Here is a 20339-nt window from a genome sequence, read left to right as displayed (position 1 = left end):
TTCCACGAAGTCCCAAGCGGCCCCTTGCGAAGTTGTGTCAGCATGGATGTTAAAATCCCCTAGGACGACCAAGCTAGGTGTCTCCAGGAGAACATCCGCCACGACCTGAAGCAGCTCGGGCAGGGAATCCTTGGTGCAGCGGGGAGGTCGGTACACCAGTAGGAATCCTGTACTGCCCCTATTGCCCAACTTCCAGAACATGCACTCAGAGAACTGGGTCTTCCCTATAGGACGCCTGGTGTCAGCTAATGACTTCCTAAAAATCACTGCAACCCCACCCCTCCATTCCCACATGACCTGGGTTGCTGTGCGTAAGAGAAACCTGGTGGACAAGCTGTGGCAAGGACAGGCCCATCTGCTTCATCCAACCAGGTCTCTGTCACACATGCCAGGTCAAGTCCTCCATCCATGATCAAGTCATGGATGGCAGCTGTCTTGTGAGTCATTGACCTGGCATTTCACAGCAGCACTTTAAGATGTGGGTCTCCCTTGCTGATTCCAGGATCCATCCAGTCAAGACCAGACCCGGAGGCAGGGATCGTCCTCAAACAGCAACTAAATATGCTTCCTTGGTAATGACGCGGTCTGGCCTCAGCGTAACTCCTCCTCCTACCCGTGGTCACTGAGATCGGATGACCCAGTGCATCCACACCCCCCCCCTGTGGAAACTGCCCCAGCCATTCTGTTGGCTGGGGCCCACTCCCAGACAGACCTTAAAACAAAACGCAAACTATACAACAGCTAATAAAACAATAAAAAGCAAAAACAAAACAGCAACAACAATTATACTTAAATTAAGCCCCAACCAGATGTCCATCCCATCCTCAACAAAGCAAAAGGGGGGGGGGGAGAAGAAAAAACTAAAAATGCCATAGACTGCTTAAGAACATTTTAAAACACATTAAACACTTGAAACAGGGAAGCAATAGTAGAACACACACACCCCGCCTGCAATTCCCCAAGAGTTTGTTCCAATGAATCCAGCCCTAGGCCAGTTGGAAAAAGCCTTGGAAGGGAGCAGGCCCTGCAGTCCTCAGCACAGCCGAGAAATCATATTCTCATCATAAATGAGTAATACTTTCTCATGCATGTTTTTTATGCTAATATACAAAGGTATATCATTTCAACTTCCCAAAATGCTGAACTGCTAATTCAAGGGACACTGAAGTCCTTGCAGAGATGACAGGGCAGCTTTCCAGATTAGTTAGCTGGGAGTGAGACAGTTGGCAGAGTGGCACTGGGCTTGCTAAGATGCCAAATACTACAGGGATTGCGTTCTTAGCACTGTAATACCATTTTAATTTTTTAAGATTGGATTGGATTGATCTTTATTATGGCCAGTGGCCCGTCACACGACAGTTTCATACCAACATAATATACTTAAACCTCCAAATTTAAAATCGCTAAAACTTACAAAAGACACACAGGAGCCAAAGCAAAACCAAAAACAAAGACCACCATCATACATTACAGTAAATTTGTAAGATTGTTTTTTCAGTCATGGCAATGTGTGAGGAAATACTCCACATCTGCCAAGCTTTCAGGAGCAGGACTAAGGACTCTTCCTCACCGTCTGTGGACAACACTGTTTTTATTTATTGTCATGGTACAGAAGATAAATTTTGAGACGGCAACGCCAGAATCTCTTATATTTACCCTTCCCCTTCCGCTCTTCTTTGAGGTGTTCCCAACACCGAGATCAAGGACTGAGAGCTTGGACTGGCTCTTCCTCACCACCTGTAGACAACGCTTCCAAGGCTATTTGACCTGTTGGCAGCCTGTCCTTGCCTTGGCAGCCTCCAGCTCTCATCTCCCATCTTCCTTTTCATTATCATCATTTCTACCTACAGGTTTGTTGGGGTTGAGATTATTGAGCTGACGATGGTATGATTTTTCATCAATAAATATGATTTGTTCTTGTCTGTAAATGAAGTCACATTTGAAACAATACAGAAGCAGTCAAAGTGAATTTCCTAGGAGGTGTTTTATTCAGTCTCACCTGCAATTATGTGTGTTCAACACAGAAAGACATAGATAATGTGAAATTACTGGGTGTTACAGTGTCCAAATAGGGACTCGGGTGGCGCTGTGGGTAAAACCTCAGTGCCTAGGGCTTGCCGATCATATGGCCGGCGGTTCGAATCCCCGTGGCGGGGTGAGCTCCCGTCGTTCGATCCCAGCTCCTGCCCACCTAGCAGTTCGAAAGCACTCTTAAAGTGCAAGTAGATAAATACATACCGCTTTATAGCGGGAAGGTAAACGGCGTTTCTGTGTGCTGCGCTGCTGCTGGCTCGCGAGAGCAACTTCGTCACGCTGGCCACGTGACCCGGAAGTGTCTCCGGACAGCGCTGGCCCCCGGCCTCTTAAGTGAGATGGGCGCACAACCCTAGAGTCGGACACGACTGGCCCATACGGGCAGGGGTACCTTTACCTTTTTACAGTGTCCAAATAACACTCAACACATGCAAGCAGATTAATGGCTCCCCACCTCCTTTTTTGAAAAAGTTGTTTTTATTTATTTTCATGGTACAGAAGATAGTTACAACATTAAACAACAAATCACTTGTCCTGATGAAATTGCACACTTTATTCTTGCCATGTGTTACAATTTCATTTGATTATTCTAAAATATTACACCACCTTTTCCCATGAGTGCTGGGTGGATTCTGTTGCGTTTGCAAAGTAAAGGAAGGATTGGACCCTGATTAATAAGAATACACACAGAGACTTGAACCAGCAAGACTCTGGGAAGGGTGAGTATAATCGTGTCTCTCTGTGCTTGTCCGAGTCTGCAGCCCCCTCACCCAGGTAGTTTTTATTCACAAAAGAGCTTTTTACAGAGTGTTCGAAAGAACCAATCAGATTTCCTCTGAGCATTTCCACAAACCCACGTGGGGAGAAAGTTAAACCACTAAAACTAATTAAGCACAAATATTTCTGGGGTAAATAAGTTGAGAACTACAAAGAAGAGTATCTGGCAACCCAGGAGGTAATAAACAAGCAATACACATATGATAAGAAGGATGGGCAGGAGGACAGCGACCGTTATCACCTTAATGTGAGATCTGCTTCCTGGCCCTAAGATTAAGATCCCACATCAAATAAACTTGCCCACTGTCCTTGATGACCCAGGACGCCTGCCTGTCTAAGTGTGTACTGATTCGTGTAGAGCAGGGAGAAATGGGCAGTAGAGGCAAAAGGGCATCAAAAGGGCATGAATGTAGAATCTTATGGGATTTAATCAGAAATTATTGTCAATATATCAAACCCAGTCAACACAATGCTTTCATCGTGGACACGATGGCTTGATGTATATTTTATAATTCCTCATGGTAATTCCATCTGGGGACGCAGGTGGCGCTGTGGGTTAAAGCCTCAGCGCCTAGGACTTGCCGATCGAAAGGTCGGCGGTTCGAATCCCTGCGGCGGGGTGCGCTCCCGCTGCTCGGTCCCAGCGCCTGCCAACCTAGCAGTTCGAAAGCACCTCCGGGTGCAAGTAGATAAATAGGTACCGCTCTGGCGGGAAGGTAAACGGTGTTTCCGTGTGCTGCTCTGGCTCGCCAGAGCAGCAATGTCACGCTGGCCACGTGACCCGGAAGTGTCTCCGGACAGCGCTGGCCCCTGGCCTCTTAAGTGAGATGGGCGCACAACCCCAGAGTCTGTCAAGACTGGCCCGTACGGGCAGGGGTACCTTTACCTTTACCTAATTCCATCTGACCCCTAAAGATTCTTAACAATTTATGTATTGAATAAACATTGGCTTATTCAACCTTATTCAAAGCTTTACTGAAATCAAGATGCACTATTTCCACAGCTTTCCCCTGATCAACAAAGTTTGTAACTCTATCCAAAAAAAGGGGAGGAGATATTTCTCTGGCTTTCCTTGTTTTTGAGAAAGCCATGCTTTCATCCTGTATCTTTATATTGTGAAATCTTCAGATGAAGGACACATCAATTTTAAAAATGGTAATAAATAAGGATACTGACAAGCTGAAACATGTGCAAAGGAAGACAACCAAGATGATATTATTTTATTATTGCATTTATTTAATTTCTATACCACCTTATACCAGGGGTGCCAACTTGAATAAAATACTGAGGGAGAGGTAAGTCCTGCCTTGCATAATCAATCACATGGTGTGGTGTATGCACACCATTTGAATGGCAATGCCTATCAACTGGGGGGGGTGGCCCCTCAAATATTTTAGGCAGAAACAAAGACCTCTCAGCCTTTAAGTGTTGCCTCCTATGCCCTATACCCTCAGGGCAGTTTCAAAATTAAATCACAATATAAAAAACAAAACAAAAAATTAAAAAACCGTAACCCCCCCCCAACACACCACATTTTAAAAGGTCGTTTGATGTCAATCAGCCAAAGGGTTGGGTAAAGAGGTGTGTTTTTCCATGAAGCCTAAAGCTGTATCATGAATGTTTTTATCGGCCCTTTGCATGAATTCTTTCATGAGAACTGAGAGAGGAGCTATAGCTGAAGCAATTGTATGGTTTCTCCCATATGAATTCTTTGATGGGAAGTGACATTGTGGCTGAAGCACTTTCCACATTCCATGCACTGCTAGGATTTTGCCCCTCTGTGAATTCTCTGATGCTTAGCGAGATCGGAGCTCCTACTGAAGTTCCTTCCACACTCCACACAATTATAGGGTTTCTCCCCTGTATGAATTCTTTGATGGATAGTGAGACTGGAGCTTTGAGTGAAGCTCTTTCCACATTCCACACACGGATAGGGTTTCTCCCCTGTATGAATTCTCTGATGGGAAGTGAGATGGGAGCTCATACTGAAGCTCTTTCCACATTCCACACATTGATAGGGTTTCTCCCCTGTATGAATTCTGTGATGGCAAGTGAGGTCAGAGCTCTTCCTGAAGCTCTTTCCACATTCCACACACTGATATGGTTTTTCCCCTGTATGAATTCTGTGATGGCAAGTGAGGTCAGAGCTACAGCTGAAGCTCTTTCCGCATTCCACACACAGATAGGGTTTCTCGCCTGTATGAATTCTTTGATGAGAAGTGAGATGGTGGCTCTTACGAAAGCTCTTTCCACATTCCGCACATTTATAGGACTTCTCTCCTGTATGAATTCTCTGATGGGAAATCAGAGAGGAGCTCGCACTGAAGCTCTTTCCACATTCCACACACTGAAAGGGTTTCTCCCCTGTATGAATTCTCTGATGCTTAGTGAGATCGGCGCTCGTACTGAAGTTCCTTCCACATTCCACACAATTATAGGGTTTCTCCCCCGTATGAATTCTCTGATGGGAAGTGAGATGGGAGCTCATACTGAAGTTCTTTCCACATTCCACACAATTATAGGGTTTCTCCCCTGTATGAATTCTGTGATGGCAAGTGAGGTCAGAGCTCTTCCTGAAGCTCTTTCCACATTCCGCACACTGATAGGGTTTCTCCCCTGTATGAATTCTTTGATGGGAAGTGAGATGGGAGCTCTTACTGAAGCTCTTTCCACATTCCACACAATTATAGGGTTTCTCCCCTGTATGAATTCTGTGATGGCAGGTGAGGTCAGAGCTCTTCCTGAAGCTCTTTCCACATTCCACACACTGATATGGTTTCTCCCCTGTATGCATTCTTCGATGGCAACTAAGAGCAGAGCTATAGCTGAAGCTCTTTCTGCATTCCATGCACTGGTAAGGTTTCTCGCCTGTATGAATTCTTTGATGGGAAGTGAGACAGAAGATTGTACTGAAGCTCTTTCCACATTCCACACACTGATAGGGTTTCCCCCCTGTATGTATTCTTTGATGAGAAGTGAGATGGTGGCTCTTACGAAAGCTCTTTCCACATTCCGCACATTTATAGGGCTTCTCTCCTGTATGAATTCTTTGATGGGAACTCAGAGAGGTGCTTGCACTGAAGCTCTTTCCATATTCCACACACTGAAAGGGTTTCTCGCCTGTATGAATTCTCTGATGCCTAGTGAGATCGGAGCTTGTACTGAAGCTCTTTCCACATTCCACACACTGATAGGGTTTTTCCCCTGTATGGATTATTTGATGGGAAGTGAGATGGGAGCTATGATTGAAACTCTTTCCACATTCCATGCACTGATAGGGTTTCTTCCCAGTGGGATTTCTTTGATCTGGAATGGAAGTGGAATGGAAACTTTTCTTTGAAGTGGAATGGAAACTTTTTCCACTTTCAAGATATTTATAAGGCTTCTCCATTGTGGGGATTATGTCCTGGTCACCCTTGGTCTTGATTTCCAGTTCATCTGCAATGAAGAGAGAAATTGATTAGTGCCTATTGGAGAAAAAGAGCCCACAATTTATGAAGAATACTTGTTAACATTGGTAATAGAAGAATAATTCATGGGTTAGATGAATGGTTTTTACTACAGGGTTGAATGCATATATTAGCAGGGATCAACTAACATCCTTTATATAATAATTTTTTTAATTGGATTTTCAATTAAATGTTTACATAGACAATCAAATAGAAATAATAAGAAATACAGGATTCTCTTGAACTCTTGGACTTCCCACCACCCCTCCCTGGGTTACATATTTATCCTTTTCTTCTGCATATTTTATCTTTCTGTATTATTTCATTTTTCCATAGTATCTCAAGTCCTTGTTACATTACCAGTGTTATTTAAGTCCTTGTAAAGATTTCAGTTGTTTACAGTGTTTTTCCAAATACAATGTGAATTTCCCCCATTCTTTAATGAAGTCTTGGTCTTTGTGGTTTCAGATTTTCCCAGTCATTCTTGTATCTCAGCATAGTCCATCCATTTAGTTTGTCATTCCTCTCTTGTAGGGACCTTATCATATTACCATCTCTGGGCCACAATCATTCACATGGCTTTCATTGCATACATAAAATGTTTTTTCTGCACCTTCAGTTTTTCTGCACCTATAATTCCTAATAATAAAGATTCTGGGTTTTTAACAAATGCCATTTTAAACTGTTTTTTAGTTCATTATTTACTTTCCCAGAACTCTTTCATTATTTTACAATCCCACTACATATGATAAAAGTTGCCTTCTTTCTCTTTACATTTCTAGCAAATGTTAAAACCTGTTCCATACATTTTTTCTAATTTACATGGAGTTATGGGACTTCCGGATGGCTGCTGCTTGCCTCTGGACGAACAGCCTTCGAGCTCCCAATGGATTTAAAAATTCTAATATGGAACGTGAATGGACTAAATGACAAGGCAAAAAGAATTAAGATGGAGCATGCTTTAAATAAGCAAAAACTAGAATTGATATGTTTGTGTCAGGGAACTGACATCGGAGCCAGAAGTGGAGGCAGGGCTCCCAAGCGATGCCGGAGAAGGGCCAAGCAGGGAGAGAGGGAACTCATCGGCTGGGGAAGGAAATCAGCGTAACACCAGGGATAAAGGGGGGCGGATGGGGGAATCGGAGAGGGGGCTCCAGGACTCTTCACTGGAGACCAGCAGGGAGAGTACAGGTCCTCCCCTGCCCACACCCACCCTGCGCAGAAGACTTCCACGCAGGGAAAGTAGGCGTAGACTTGGCGTCAAATAGCTTCTTTGCTGGAAGAGGTTTAAGAAACGCCCACTGACGGATTCTGCTAGCGACTGAACAGCCACGAAGTGAAGGGCTGTCCAGCCAGGAAAGGTTTAACCAGGCTACCTAGCCAGGAGTGGCGGCAACTTATGCACGAGCAACCCCATATAACCATTACAGTTTGCAAGAACCTCATGTCATACAGAAGCACAGGAGAGTTCTCTCTAATAAGAAACTAGGTCTAGAATTTGTTTCCTCAGATAAAAAACAAAAAAGGGGGCATAGTGATTTATGCTAAACCACAGCTCATGCTGTTATTTTAAAATCCAGAAGGAAGGATAGTCATTATCAAGATTTTGGCCCAAGGAGAAAAATTTGTAATTATTGGTATCTACGCCCCAAATTTTAAAAAAGTGAATTTCACCAATTACTTGAGGAAACAACGCAGAATATGTGGGAGAAAAGATAATTCTCCTAGGTGATTTAAATGGAGTGCCTTCCCAGAATTGGATAGAACAAAGAGAAAAACAGAAAACAAACAATCAAAACTACTTCTCTTCTTTTGAATGACAGAAACTATAAACATTTACAATGCATGGAGAACAAAACACCCAACTAAAAGAGAATATACCCATATTTCAGACCCAATAACTCAACGGGAAGGATAAATGCCATTTGGATAACTAAGGAATTAACATTGAGAGTTAGCAAAGCTGAAATAAAACCTAAAACTATTTTGGATCATAATGCAGTCTCAGTTTGGTTAAAGAAAGAGGGAAAACGACCAATGAGATGGAGACTAAATGAGAATCTATTAATCGATAAGATCCTGCAAAAGGCCAAACTGATGCTAAAATAATTTTTTGAACTCAACCTAAATAAAGGAATGGACATCAAAATAGTTTGGGACACCAGTAAGGCAGTATTAAGAGGATTTTTTTATTCAGCAAAATGGCATTAAATTATTATTATTTTTGGAAAATCTGTGAAAGTAGTTTTACGTTGTTTTCCAACAATTCCTTCTCAAACCTCAATATTTCATTTGCAAAACCCTTTCTCTTATCTATTTTAAAAACCTCATTTAACTGGTGATACTGTAACCAATCTGTTAGAAGGTCTCTTATATCTTCAAACTTTTTAAATTGTAGTTGCTGTTCCACTTCCATTAATAACTCCCTATATGTTACCCAATTCTTTCTCATATTTAGTTTCTTCATGATATCACTTCTAGCAGGGAGATCCACCACGGCGTTTTCTCTTCTAAAAAAGTTTTATATATCTCCCATAACTCATTTATTGACTTTCTTACCACATGTTTCAGGAATCCTCTGTGTACCTTCACTTTCTCATACAACAGATATGCATGCCAACCAAATCTATCATCATGTCCTTCCATAGCTAAAAGATCTGGGGTTGGTTTTTAAAAAATATTCCACTCCTGTAGCCAGCAAAGACTGGACGCCTCATAATACACCTTTAAACCTGGTAGGGAGACGCCACCTCTGTCTTTGGAATCTATTAACATCTTACATTTCATTCTTGGCTTCTCCCCTTCCCAGATAAATCTTGAAATATCTTTCTGAAATTGTTTGGAATAAAAATAAAATTCTAGGCACTACATTCATTTTTATCACAGATATCATTCCCCAAAACTCTTAAGTTTGTCTTTATTTCTCTCTAGGTAGTTGTATAAAGGTAAAGGTAAAGGAACCCCCGCCCGTACGGGCCACTCGTGACAGACTCTGGGGTTGCGTGCTCATCTCGCTTAAGAGGCCGAGAGCCAGCGCTGTCCAAAGACACTTCCAGGTCACGTGGCCAGCGTGACAAAGCTGCTCTGGCGAGCCAGCACCAGTGCAGCGCACGGAAACGCCGTTTACCTTCCCGCTATAAAGTGGTACCTATTTATCTACTTGCACTTAGGGATGCTTTTGAACTGCTAGGTGGGCAGGAGCTGGGACCGAACGACAGGAGCTCACCCCGCCGCGGGGATTCGAACCGCCGACCATACGATTGGCAAGTCCTAGGCACTGAGGTTTTACCCACAGCGCCACCCGCGTCCCTAGGTAGTTGTATAGTTATCCTTAAAGAGATTTATAGATTTTGTTAATGAAACTCCTAAATATTTGACCTTTTTATTTACTGTCAGTTCCATAATTGGTGTAATTCATTTTTATGTTGTTCCAACATATTTTTCACCAACATATTCATTTTACCCTTGTTCAATTTGAAACCTGCTATTTGCGCAAACTCATAAATCTAATTTAAGACCCTCGGTGTACTAACCCTAGGGCAGGGGTCAGCAAGGTTTACCTTGCCTGGGCGGTTCAATCCAACGGAGATCTCTCCGCAGGTGCAGATGTGATTTCCGGTTCCACGGAAGCAAGTCCCTGCGCCACTTTACCACAGCATGTGGGGCCTCGCCAAGTGGGTGGCTCAGTTCCAGGGTGGCTCGTGGAAAGGTTAAACAACCCCTGTGGGTCTTAGGTTGCCAATACCATCCCTAGGGTCTTCCACAATAATTACAAGGTCATCTGCAAATGCTGTCAATTGATAAACATTACTTCCCACCATTGCTGGACACTTTCGGGGCTCAAGAAACCCTCTTGAGCTTTTGGGGTGTCACCTTCTCACTTTCCCCCGACCCTTTGGGGTGATCCAAGTCAGTTCCTAAGAACTGGGCACATGCCCTATTGCCATTCTTATGGCAAACTGGAAGTCTCAACTGATATCCTTAGATGAACCTGTGATTCAATAAGCCTGGCTCTTCTCTTGTATGGATTTTCTTTGGCTACATCATGGCATCTTCTCTTTGGTCAACCAAAGACTGACAGGAGCAAAAACAAAAACAGAAAACCTGACAGGAGCTACTACAACTTCCCTAACAACTCAGAGGTTTACATTTAAAATTGTCTGGGCAATTCAGACCAGTCTGATAAGTGTTTAAGTAGCCGCAACTAGAGGAAGAACATTCACGGTGAAAAGAATAATTCACAGTTCAAGGTTTATTGTGGGAATATTGTAATCGCAGGTGATTTAAGGGGGCCCTGTTGAATTTTAAGAAAATTCACAGAGAGCTGTTTTGAATTTAAAAACAGATATTATGATCCCACAAGGAGCCTTACCAAGAGAGGCCACGATCCCACGATTCTCCTCCATGACTTCTTTATGCAGAGCTCTCTGGACAGGATCCAGCAACTCCCACTCCTCATCTGTGAAATGAATGGTAACATCTTCAAAGCACACTGGACCCTGAAAGAAAAAGGGAAATGTCCTCCTCTGAGACAACAGTGTTGTTCACCACCACTCATTGAGCTATGACATTGTTTCACCTCTTGGCCTCTGTCCCTACAAGGCAGCTTCCCCTGACCTGATCTGGATCCACAGCCACTGCTTCCATTCTGCCATCATGAAAGGATGAATGAAGAGATCTAGCCAGTATCATTGTGTCATCTGTAAGAGAAAAAATGTAAGCAGGATGCCAGGAGTGCCTGCTTCTCTCACAGGTGAAACAGGGCATCTCTAACTACAGATGGGCCTTTCAGAAAGCCTTTCCTGCTGAGAGTATTTGGACGTTGGTGCCCATTTCATATGTTTGTTTGTGCAGAAATACATATCCCCTCTTCTGGACCCTTGGTCCCAACAGGCCCCCCCCCCAAAGAAAACAGGATGAAAAGAACCCACAGATTAGTTGGGAAACCACCAGAACGAGAACAAACGGAGAAAAGCCACCTTCCTCCTTACCCAGTGGCCCCTCTCTGGTGTCCAACGGAGGCCTCTCTGCCTCACAGGAATCCAGGTCCATTTCTGCAAAATGATCCTTTCCCTGAAAGAGCAACAAGGATTCAAAACAGTACTTTTTATATCTGTCTTGGAGGTTTTGTTAAATATGATCAGGGGGGACCAGCTGGTAAAAGGAATTCAGGTCGGAGCTAAACAATATAAATTGAGGGCTTTTGCAGATGATTTAGTATTGACTTTACAAGAGCCAGACACTAGTACGAAAAGAGTTTTAGAATTAATTCAAATCTTTGGTCAGGTAGCAGGATTCAAGCTGAACAAACTAAAGTCTTGGAGAAAAATTTAACAACAGTAGAAAAAGAGAGGTTCCAAAATGAGACAGGATTAATGGTGGCTAAGAAAGTGAAATATTTAGGGATCAACATGACATCTAAGAATGTGAATCTATTTAAAGACAATTATGATAAATGTTGGACAGAAGTAAAGAAAGATCTAGAGATATGGTCAAATTTGAAACTTTCCTTGTTAGGCCGAATTGCTGTTATTAAGATGAATGTATTGCCTAGAATGTTATTTTTGTTTCAGACTTTACAGGTTGTGGACAGAATGGACTGTTTCAAGAAGTGGCAGAAAGACATATCTAAATTTGTCTGGCAGGGCAAAAAGCCCAGAATAAAATTTAAGATATTAACTGATGCAAAAGACAGAGGGGGGTTTGCCCTGCCGGACTTAAGACTTTATTATGAATCGGCAGCTTTCTGCTGGTTGAAAGATTGGCTACTTCTTGAGAATACGGACATTTTGGATTTGGAAGGGTTTGATAATAGATTCGGTTGGCATGCATATATATGGTATGACAAGGTTAAAATTCATAAAGGATTTAAAAACCATATCGTTAGGAAAGCATTGTATAATGTTTGGATTCAATATAAGGATTTGTTGGAAAATAAAACTCCTAGGTGGCTGTCACCAATGGAAGCTAAGGGGGTGAAAAAACTTAATATGGAATCTAAATGGCCAATATATGGTGAAATTTTAGAGCAAGATAGTGGGAAAATTAAATTACAGAGTTTCGAGAAATTGAAGTCTAAAGTAAGAGATTGGCTTCACTATTATCAAATAATGGAGGTGTTTAAACAAGACAGGAAAATTGGCTTCCAGTTGGAGAGATCAAAACTAGAAACAGAACTGTTAGAACCCAATACTAAGAATCTATCAAGAATGTATAACTTGCTGTTGAAGTGGAATACACTAGATGAGACAGTTAAATCAGCTATGATTAAGTGGGCACAAGACTTTGGTTATGACATTATGTTTGCTGACTGGGAACAGTTATGGACCACCGGTATCAAATTCACGGCATGTAATGCCTTAAGAGAAAATATTATGAAAATGATTTACAGGTGGTACATGACCCCGGTCAAGCTTGCAAAAATTTATCATTTGCCCAACAACAAATGCTGGAAATGTAATACGACTGAAGGTACCTTCTACCACCTTTGGTGGACTTGCCCGAGGATTAAGGCCTTCTGGGAAATGATTTATAATGAAATTAAGAAGGTACTTAAATGTACTTTTCATAAGATACCAGAGGCATTTCTCCTGGGCATGGTCGGCCAATTGGTGTCAAGGAAGGATAGAACTTTTTTTATGTACGCTACTACAGCAGCAAGGATTCTCTTAGCAAAGTATTGGAAGACACAAGAACTACCCACGCTGGAAGAATGGCAAGCGAAGGTGATTGACTATATGGGACTGGCGGAGATGACTGGCAGAATCCGTGACCAAGAAAAAGAGACGGTGGAAGAAGATTGGAGGAAATTTAAAGTATATCTTAAGAACTGCTGCAAAATTAATGAGGGCTAAAATGTCAAGGGAAAGGAAATTATAGAATTACAGCTGTAACCGATTAAGTATGAGAATGAAATTAAAATAAGAAAATGTTATTATTTGATTGACCTGAGGAGTTGTTGGAAAAAAAGTTTAAAACAGGATGCAGAAAAGGGGAGGTAAGGGGAAGTCCGGGAAGCAAGGTTAATGAAAAAGAGGGTTTGAAATTATACATGTTTACATGTTTTTGTATGTTTTTCTGTGTGTGTTGTTATGTTTATAATTTGTGTTGGAAAATCAATAAAAAATTATTATAAAAAAAAACAACAGTAAGTGAATGGTAAGAATTTTTAGAAAGAGAATGACAAATACAAAAATGTTAAGGGTGCTAGATCTCATTCCATGGATGCCTTCCCACAAAAAGGATGGGCCATCAATAAAGCATTATGGGATGTTCTTTGTCCTGTTTGGAGTCCCTTGGGAGTATCTAGAGGAAAGTCTCTCACCTGCTTTCTGTCCTCTGCCTGACTCAGGAGGAAACCTTCGGCCAGGGCCACCGCCTGGGAACTGGTCTCCGCTCCACAGTCCCTCACCCAGCTCTCCATCTCCGGGGGAAGGACAGCCAGGAACTGCTCCAAGATCACCAGGTCCAGCATCTCAGCTTTCGTGCGCCTTTCTGGCTTCAGCCACTGACGGTCAAGGTGGTAGAGTCGGCTGCAAACCTCTCGGGGTCCTTTGGCCTCCTGGCAGCAGAACTGCCTCACCTGCTGGATCTGCCCCTCTGAGCGGAGGGTGTCCTCCTCACCCAGGATCTTCTGCACAGAGTTTTCCCAGAATCCCCCACTGCTCCCAGTTTGGATGGCATGGCATCTTCCTGCTTCAGGGCCAGCTGTGTCTTGCTCATCCATCTGTGCTCTCAGGAAGCCTCTAAGAGATTGGAAGGAACCCTTTGGTCGTCTGCCAAGTTCTGCCTGTGCTAATGAGAGGTGCTAGCAAATCCTACAAAGCAAATACGTTGTTTTGTTATAATGCTGATACACAATAAGGAGAAGAAAAATGGTTCCCTGAGCAAGTTTGTATGGGACTTGCTAGTAACCAGTGTAGGTCGGACTGTACCACAGCCCTGACTCTGCCCAGGAGATTACCATGACAAATCTGCAGGCAACTGGAGACGGGAGAGGGGGGTTACTGGGGTGGGGTCCCTTTTTCTTAGTAATCTTGGGATACTCCTGGATCCAACATGTTCCCTTAAGGCTCATGTGGGGAGAGAATAAAGGCCCAAGAAGACAGACACACACACACACACACCATTATCATTTGGCACAATCTGGTTGATCTAAATTTGAATTCAAAGAAAAATCATTGCATTCTATTTGCATTCTCCCAGGTTCCTCAACAGACGAGCATGTTATCCTGTTTCATTCGCCACTTAAGAGGAAAAATGACTATTACTCCTATTTACCCCAAGCACATCCACAAGGAATGTCCTGTTTACCCTTTTCCCAGATTCAGGCAGGTAGCCGTGTTGGTCTGACGCAGTCGACATATATAAAAAAATAAAAAAATTGTCCAGTAGCACCTTAGAGACCAACTAAGTTTGTTCTTGGTATGAGCTTTTGTGTGCATGCACACTTCTTCAGATACACACAGGTCTGTATCTGAAGAAGTGTGCATGCACACGAAAGCTTACTGTATAACAAGAACAAACTTAGTTGGTCTCTAAGGTGCTGCTGGACAATTATTTTTTTTAATTTCCCCTTTTTCTGTTTTGGTTTAAACTAACTCACGAACTAAGAAGCTATACACAGACCACTAGTAGTGAAACATATGATGCAGATCTTGCTGCAAATACGTTGTATTATTTTTTGTGATATACAAAACCCCAGTAGAAAGTTATTCCAGAAAGAGAATAAAAAGACAACAAACACACCCAGGCCCCAACCGGCGCTGCATCTTCGCAGCAGGATCAGGCCACTTCCAAGAGTATTGGCTTTCTCCAAAAAGGCTGGACCTGTCCTTTGCTAAGGATGCTGAGAGTTGCTAGGCGACCCCCCTCCCCAGGGATCTCTAGGAAAGGGAGCTCAGTCGGGGGACGGGATGGAGAGAGAGGGTCTCCCAACCACTCTCAGCACTGGGCGGGGGAGGGGCTGCCTCTTTCACCCCAGCCCAGGTTTGCTTCCTTCCCAGCAGGTCCTCTCCTGCCTGGATGGTGAGACCTTCCCTAATTCTCAGCAGGGCTTTGTGTTCAGTTTCCAAAGATCCTCTGGGGGCTTGGATGTCTGAATGGACACAAGTGTGCCAGCCAGGATGAGGCCAGAGGGTCCCTCTTGCGTCCAGCCTCCTCTGACCACAGGGCAGCCTGGTGCCTCTCCTGCCTTGCTCCCCTGCAGGACTGGAGCACAAGAGCCAAGCTCTCCTCCTGGGGGATTCGGGAGCCCCCACCGCCCTCTCCTCCTCCTCCATGAACTGGTCCCATCCTCTTTCAAGCCACCCGGGTTGGTGGCCCCCCCTGGCTCCTGTGGGAGGGAGTTCCACAGTTCAACTCAGCACCTCCATCTTCCAAAAGGATTTACTGATTTATTGCTTAAGTTGTTGCTTTCCATTTCTTTTATCAGTGGTACCTCGCAAGACGAATGCCTCGTAAGACAAAAAAACTCGCAAGACGAAATAGTTTTTCGTTTTTTGAGTTGCTTCGCAAGACGAATTTCCCTATGGGCTTGCTTCGCAAGACGACAACATCTTGCAAGTTTGTTTCCTTTTTCTTAAAACCGTTAATCCTATGGGAATCCGTGCTTCGCAAGATGAAAAATTCGCAAGACGAAAAAACTCGCAGAACGAATTAATTTCGTCTTGCGAGGCACCACTGTATTGTCCAAACCTTTCTGTCTGGCAGCAGCCTATGCTAACAGACGTGGCTGATTCCTAAATCTGAAGGGAGTTTATTTGCATGCCCCTTTCCCCCTGACACACAGACAACACCTTAAAGGAGCAAGCAGCACATTTCTACAAATGCAGAACAGTACTGTAGTTGCAGACTTCGTGTGACCTCGCCCCTCCCTCACTGAAGTCTCTGCTTTTCTGTGCATGAGCAGATCAGGGTCCCCCAGGCATCTTCCCCTGCTGCAGCCCTGGGACACCCCCCCTTCTCCCCACTGCACCCTCGGGGGGGGGGGGAGGGAGGAGACTCACCAGATCCCAGGAGAGGATTGCCCTTCCCAAAGGAGTAAGCAGCGTCTTTATAAAAATGCAGAATATAGAGTACTGTAGTTGCAAACCTCGCGCAACCCCGTCCCTCCCTGGCAGGACCCCCTGCTCCCTGGGGCTCGCCCCCCCCCCCCCACGATCCACCCTCCCCTGCATCCCTGGGACCCCCCCCCCCCTTCTTCCCACTGCACCCTGGGGGGAGGAAGAAGAGACTCACCAGATCCCCCTGGAAGAGAACAATGCAGCCTTTGCAATAGCAGAAAGCAACCCTGCCCCCCCTTGCAGGAAGGGGAGGGAGGGGCTTTTCCTCTGGAGGACCTGGCCCCCCTTTACTTCCCGTCCTCTCTAGGAATGCAGCTCAGTTCCCTTTAACCCTTGCCGAGCCGAGTCCACCCTGCTCAGTCCTCTCTGCCTTTTCTCTCCTGCATTGCACAATCCCAGAGATGCTCATTTTATTTTTGCTCTTGGTTGGTCTGTGATCCGCTCCCTCCCTTGGCCAGAAAGTGGAGGAAGAGGTTGCAGGGAAAAGAGGATTGCAGGAAGCAAGGAACCTCATCCTAGAATGGGAGGGATAGAAGGGAGCCCTGAGGGTCATCTATTCCAGCCCCCCTGCAAGGCAGGAATCTCAGCCAAAGCATCCAACCGCTTCTTAAAAACCTCCAAGGAGGGAGAGTCCGCCATCTCCCAATGTTCTTCCTGCTCTTTAGGCAGCAGAAACTGCTTTCTGGTCCTCTGGGTCCCTTATTCTGGGTGCTCCCCTCTAGGGCAGGAGAAAACAAGCTGGCTCCCTCTTCCATGGGTCAGCAGCCCCCCAGATATTGAGAGGTGGCTCTCAGGTCTCCATCCAGGCAGGTCTCAGCTGAGGGAGGAACAGGAAGACTGCGTCTCCTGGGACTGGAGATAGGAGGCCCCACATCCACCCCAATAAATATTCCTGCAGGTTTTTAGCTGCCTTTCAGTTCCTTATACCTTCTAGTCCAGAACAACTTGGCCACAATAAGGAAATTTTGCCTATGGTACGACTATTTTCCACACACCCATTTCGACTCTCTGGCACCCTATCTGCATAACTTAGTGATTCTAAAATATAGACACGCTTTTACTCTCGCAAGATTGAATGTATTTCCTTTGGCTGGACTTGAGGGACGATTCCCGCAGATTCCACACAGAAAATGGTTATGTCCCCATGGAGATGGCAGTACCAAACTGCTGGTGCATATCCTTTTGGCTTGCGCATTTTATAAAGAGGAATGAGGTTATTGTTGAATGGTTTCTTTAAATGTAAAGGTTCATAATTGTTCCACCCGATGTGTATGTCTTTAAGGGGCCAGAGCAAAATAACGAGACCCAGGTTTACAGCTGTGAAACATGGCAGGTGCTGCTGAGTTGTATTGATTAAGCTGTGTCAGCAATTGGGTGTAGTATACAGTGGTGCCCCGCAAGACGAATGCCTCGCAAGACGGAAAACCCGCTAGACGAAAGGGTTTTCCGTTTTGGAGGCGCTTCGCAAAACGAATTTCCCTATGGGCTTGCTTCGCAAGACGAAATGTCTTGCGAGTTCCTGCGGGTTCCCCCCTCCCCCCCTTTTCCTAAGCCGCTAAGCCACTTATCAGCTGATCCGCTGATAAGCCGCTTATCAGCTGATCCGCTAAAAGCCGCTAAACCGCTAATAGCGCTAATCCGCTAAGCTGTCAATGGGCTTACTTCGCAAGACGAAAAAAACCGCTATACGAAGAGCCTCACGGAACGGATTAATTTCGTCTTGCGAGGCACCACTGTATAAGGAGCAGCACCTAGCTCTCCCATTACCCTGGGGGATGGGTTGGTGGTTGGGTCATGGTTGTTGATGTATTTAGTGTGTAAGGAGTTTTTGTTTTTCTTATTAAAACCTTATTTAAGTTATTTTTGAGTCCCTTTTTTAATGCATGGTCTCCCCAGCAAGCTCTCTGCAGCGCTACCATACTGCAAATAGCCAACAGTTATCACCCCTCTTTTACTGTCCATTCCAATTTGCCCAACCACTGTCACCGTGTCCTTTCTCTTGGCAGATCCAGATGAGCAGGTGACAGCAAAGGTTGCAAGGTTTTTAGCCAGGGCAATTAGAATAAGATCCACTATTTGACTATTAATCCAAAACCCTAAAATGTATTTTATATAATGGACTTTAAAAATCTATATTCTTTGTAAATCATATTGTTTTATTGCTATGGCCAATGACTGACACAAATAAAGATTCATTCACTCATTCCTTGCACCTTTGTGCAGATGTGGGCCAGGGCAGAGGGGTCTGTGCAGAGGGCAGGGAGAGCGGCTGGGCTGCTCTTCTTCCACAGGTTTCGAACTCTTCTCCTCACTGGCCCCGTTGGCCAACACTCCCTTTTATGCACCTGCCATTCAGGGGGGTCTGGACTGCCCCTCTTTTTGCCCCTCTACTTTTTGGAACCAACTAATTCTCTGTGGGCAGGGAAACTTGACTTCTCCTAAAACAGTAAAGGTAAAGGGACCCCTGACCATTAGGTCCAGTTGTGGACGACTCTGGGGTTGCAGCGCTCATCTCGCTTTATTGGCCAAGGGAGACAGCATACAGCTTCTGGGTCATGTGGCCAGCATGACTAAGCCACTTCTGGCGAACCAGAGCAGCGCACGGAAATGCTGCTCCGTGAGGGAGCCTTCCCAGACCCGCTGAAAGAGGCGGTTATTAAACCGCTTCTTAAAAAACCATCTTTAGATGCGGCCACGATGGCCAACTATCGCCCATTCTCAAATCTTCCATTCTTGGGCAAGGTGGTTGCTGAACAACTCAAGGCACGCCTGGAAGAAGTGGACCATTTGGATCCCTTCCAGTCGGGATTCAGGCCTCATCATGGGACTGAAACTGCCTTGGTCGCACTGGTTGATGATCTCCGGCGGGCTAGGGACAAAGGTGAGAGCTGTTTCCTAGTTCTGCTGGATCTCTCAGCGGCGTTTGATACCATCGACCATAACAGCCTTCTGGACCGTCTTGAGGGACTGGGAGCTGGGGGCACTGTCATACAGTGGTTCCGCTCCTTCCTCCTGGGCCGTGTTCAGAAAATGGTGGTGGGGGATGAGTGTTCAGACCCCTGGGCTCTCACTTGTGGGGTCCTCAGGGTTCTGTCCTCTCCCCCATGCTTTTCAACATTTACGTGCAGCCACTGGGAGAGATCATCAGGAGGTTTGGGCTGGGTGTTCATCAATATGCGGATGATACCCAGCTCTACCTCTCTTTTAAATCAGAACTAGTGAAGGCGGTGAAGGTCCTGTGTGAGTGTCTGGAAGCGGTTGGAGGATGGATGTCGGCTAACAGATTGAGGTTGAATCCTGACAAGACAGAAGTACTCTTTTTGGGGGACAGGAGGCGGGCAGGTGTGGAGGATTCCCTGGTCCTGAATGGGGTAACTGTGCCCCTGAAGGACCAGGTGCGCAGCCTGAGAGTCATTTTGGACTCACAGCTGTCCTTGGAGGCACAGGTCAAATCTGTATCCAGGGCAGCTGTTTACCAGCTCCATCTGGTACGTAGGCTGAGACCTATCTGCCTGCAGACTGTCTCGCCAGAGTGGTACATGCTCTGGTTATCTCCCGCTTGGACTACTGCAATGCACTCTATGTGGGGCTACCTTTGAAGGTGACCCGGAAACTACAACTAATTCAGAATGCGGCAGCTAGACTGGTGACTGGGAGCGGCCGCCGAGACCATATAACACCGGTCTTGAAAGACCTACACTGGCTCCCAGTATGTTTCTGAGCACAATTCAAAGTGTTGGTGCTGACCTTTAAAGCCCTAAATGGCCTCGGTCCAGTATACCTGAAGGAGCGTCTCCTCCCCCGTCGTTCTGCCCGGACACTGAGGTCCAGCTCCGAGGGCCTTCTGGCAGTTCCCAGGCCAAGTTACAGGGAACCAGGCAGAGGGCCTTCTCAGTAGTGGTGCCCGCCCTGTGGAATGCCCTCCCATCAGATGTCAAAGTGATAAACATCTACCTGACATTCAGAAGACATCTGAAGGCAGCCCTGTTCAGGGAATTTTTTAATATGTGACATT

At 45.1% G+C, this 20339-nt stretch overlaps 1 protein-coding gene across 1 annotated transcript; it reads right to left on the bottom strand.

Moving 5' to 3' along the window:
• Window positions 1-4003: 4003 nt before the first annotated feature.
• On the bottom strand, window positions 4004-16595 carry LOC307214711 (uncharacterized protein). Its single transcript, XM_079973631.1, has 6 exons — window positions 16500-16595; window positions 13585-14077; window positions 11252-11333; window positions 10878-10960; window positions 10633-10759; window positions 4004-6249 (listed from the first exon to the last, which is right to left on the bottom strand). The coding sequence occupies exons 2-6, from the start codon at window positions 13984-13986 to the stop codon at window positions 4574-4576; spliced, it is 2370 nt and encodes a 789-aa protein (XP_079829757.1). The 5' UTR covers window positions 13987-14077; window positions 16500-16595; the 3' UTR covers window positions 4004-4573.
• Between the last annotated feature and the right edge of the window lie 3744 nt (window positions 16596-20339).

Source organism: Podarcis cretensis (genome assembly GCF_951804945.1).
Source record: "Podarcis cretensis genome assembly, chromosome: 4".
Taxonomy (NCBI): Eukaryota; Metazoa; Chordata; class Lepidosauria; order Squamata; family Lacertidae; genus Podarcis; species Podarcis cretensis.
Note: the sequence above shows the minus strand (reverse complement) of the source record. Positions and strands in the feature narration are given on the sequence as shown.

Coding starts and splice junctions, on each gene's coding strand:
- LOC307214711 (XM_079973631.1), bottom strand. CDS start 13,986: ATGGATGAGCAAGACACAGCTGGCCCTGAAGCAGGAAGATGCCATGCC. Junction 10,760..10,877: donor TGGCTGTGGATCCAGATCAG/GTCAGGGGAAGC, acceptor TTTTTCTTTCAG/GGTCCAGTGTGCTTTGAAGA. Junction 6,250..10,632: donor TGGGATCGTGGCCTCTCTTG/GTAAGGCTCCTT, acceptor TCTTCATTGCAG/ATGAACTGGAAATCAAGACC.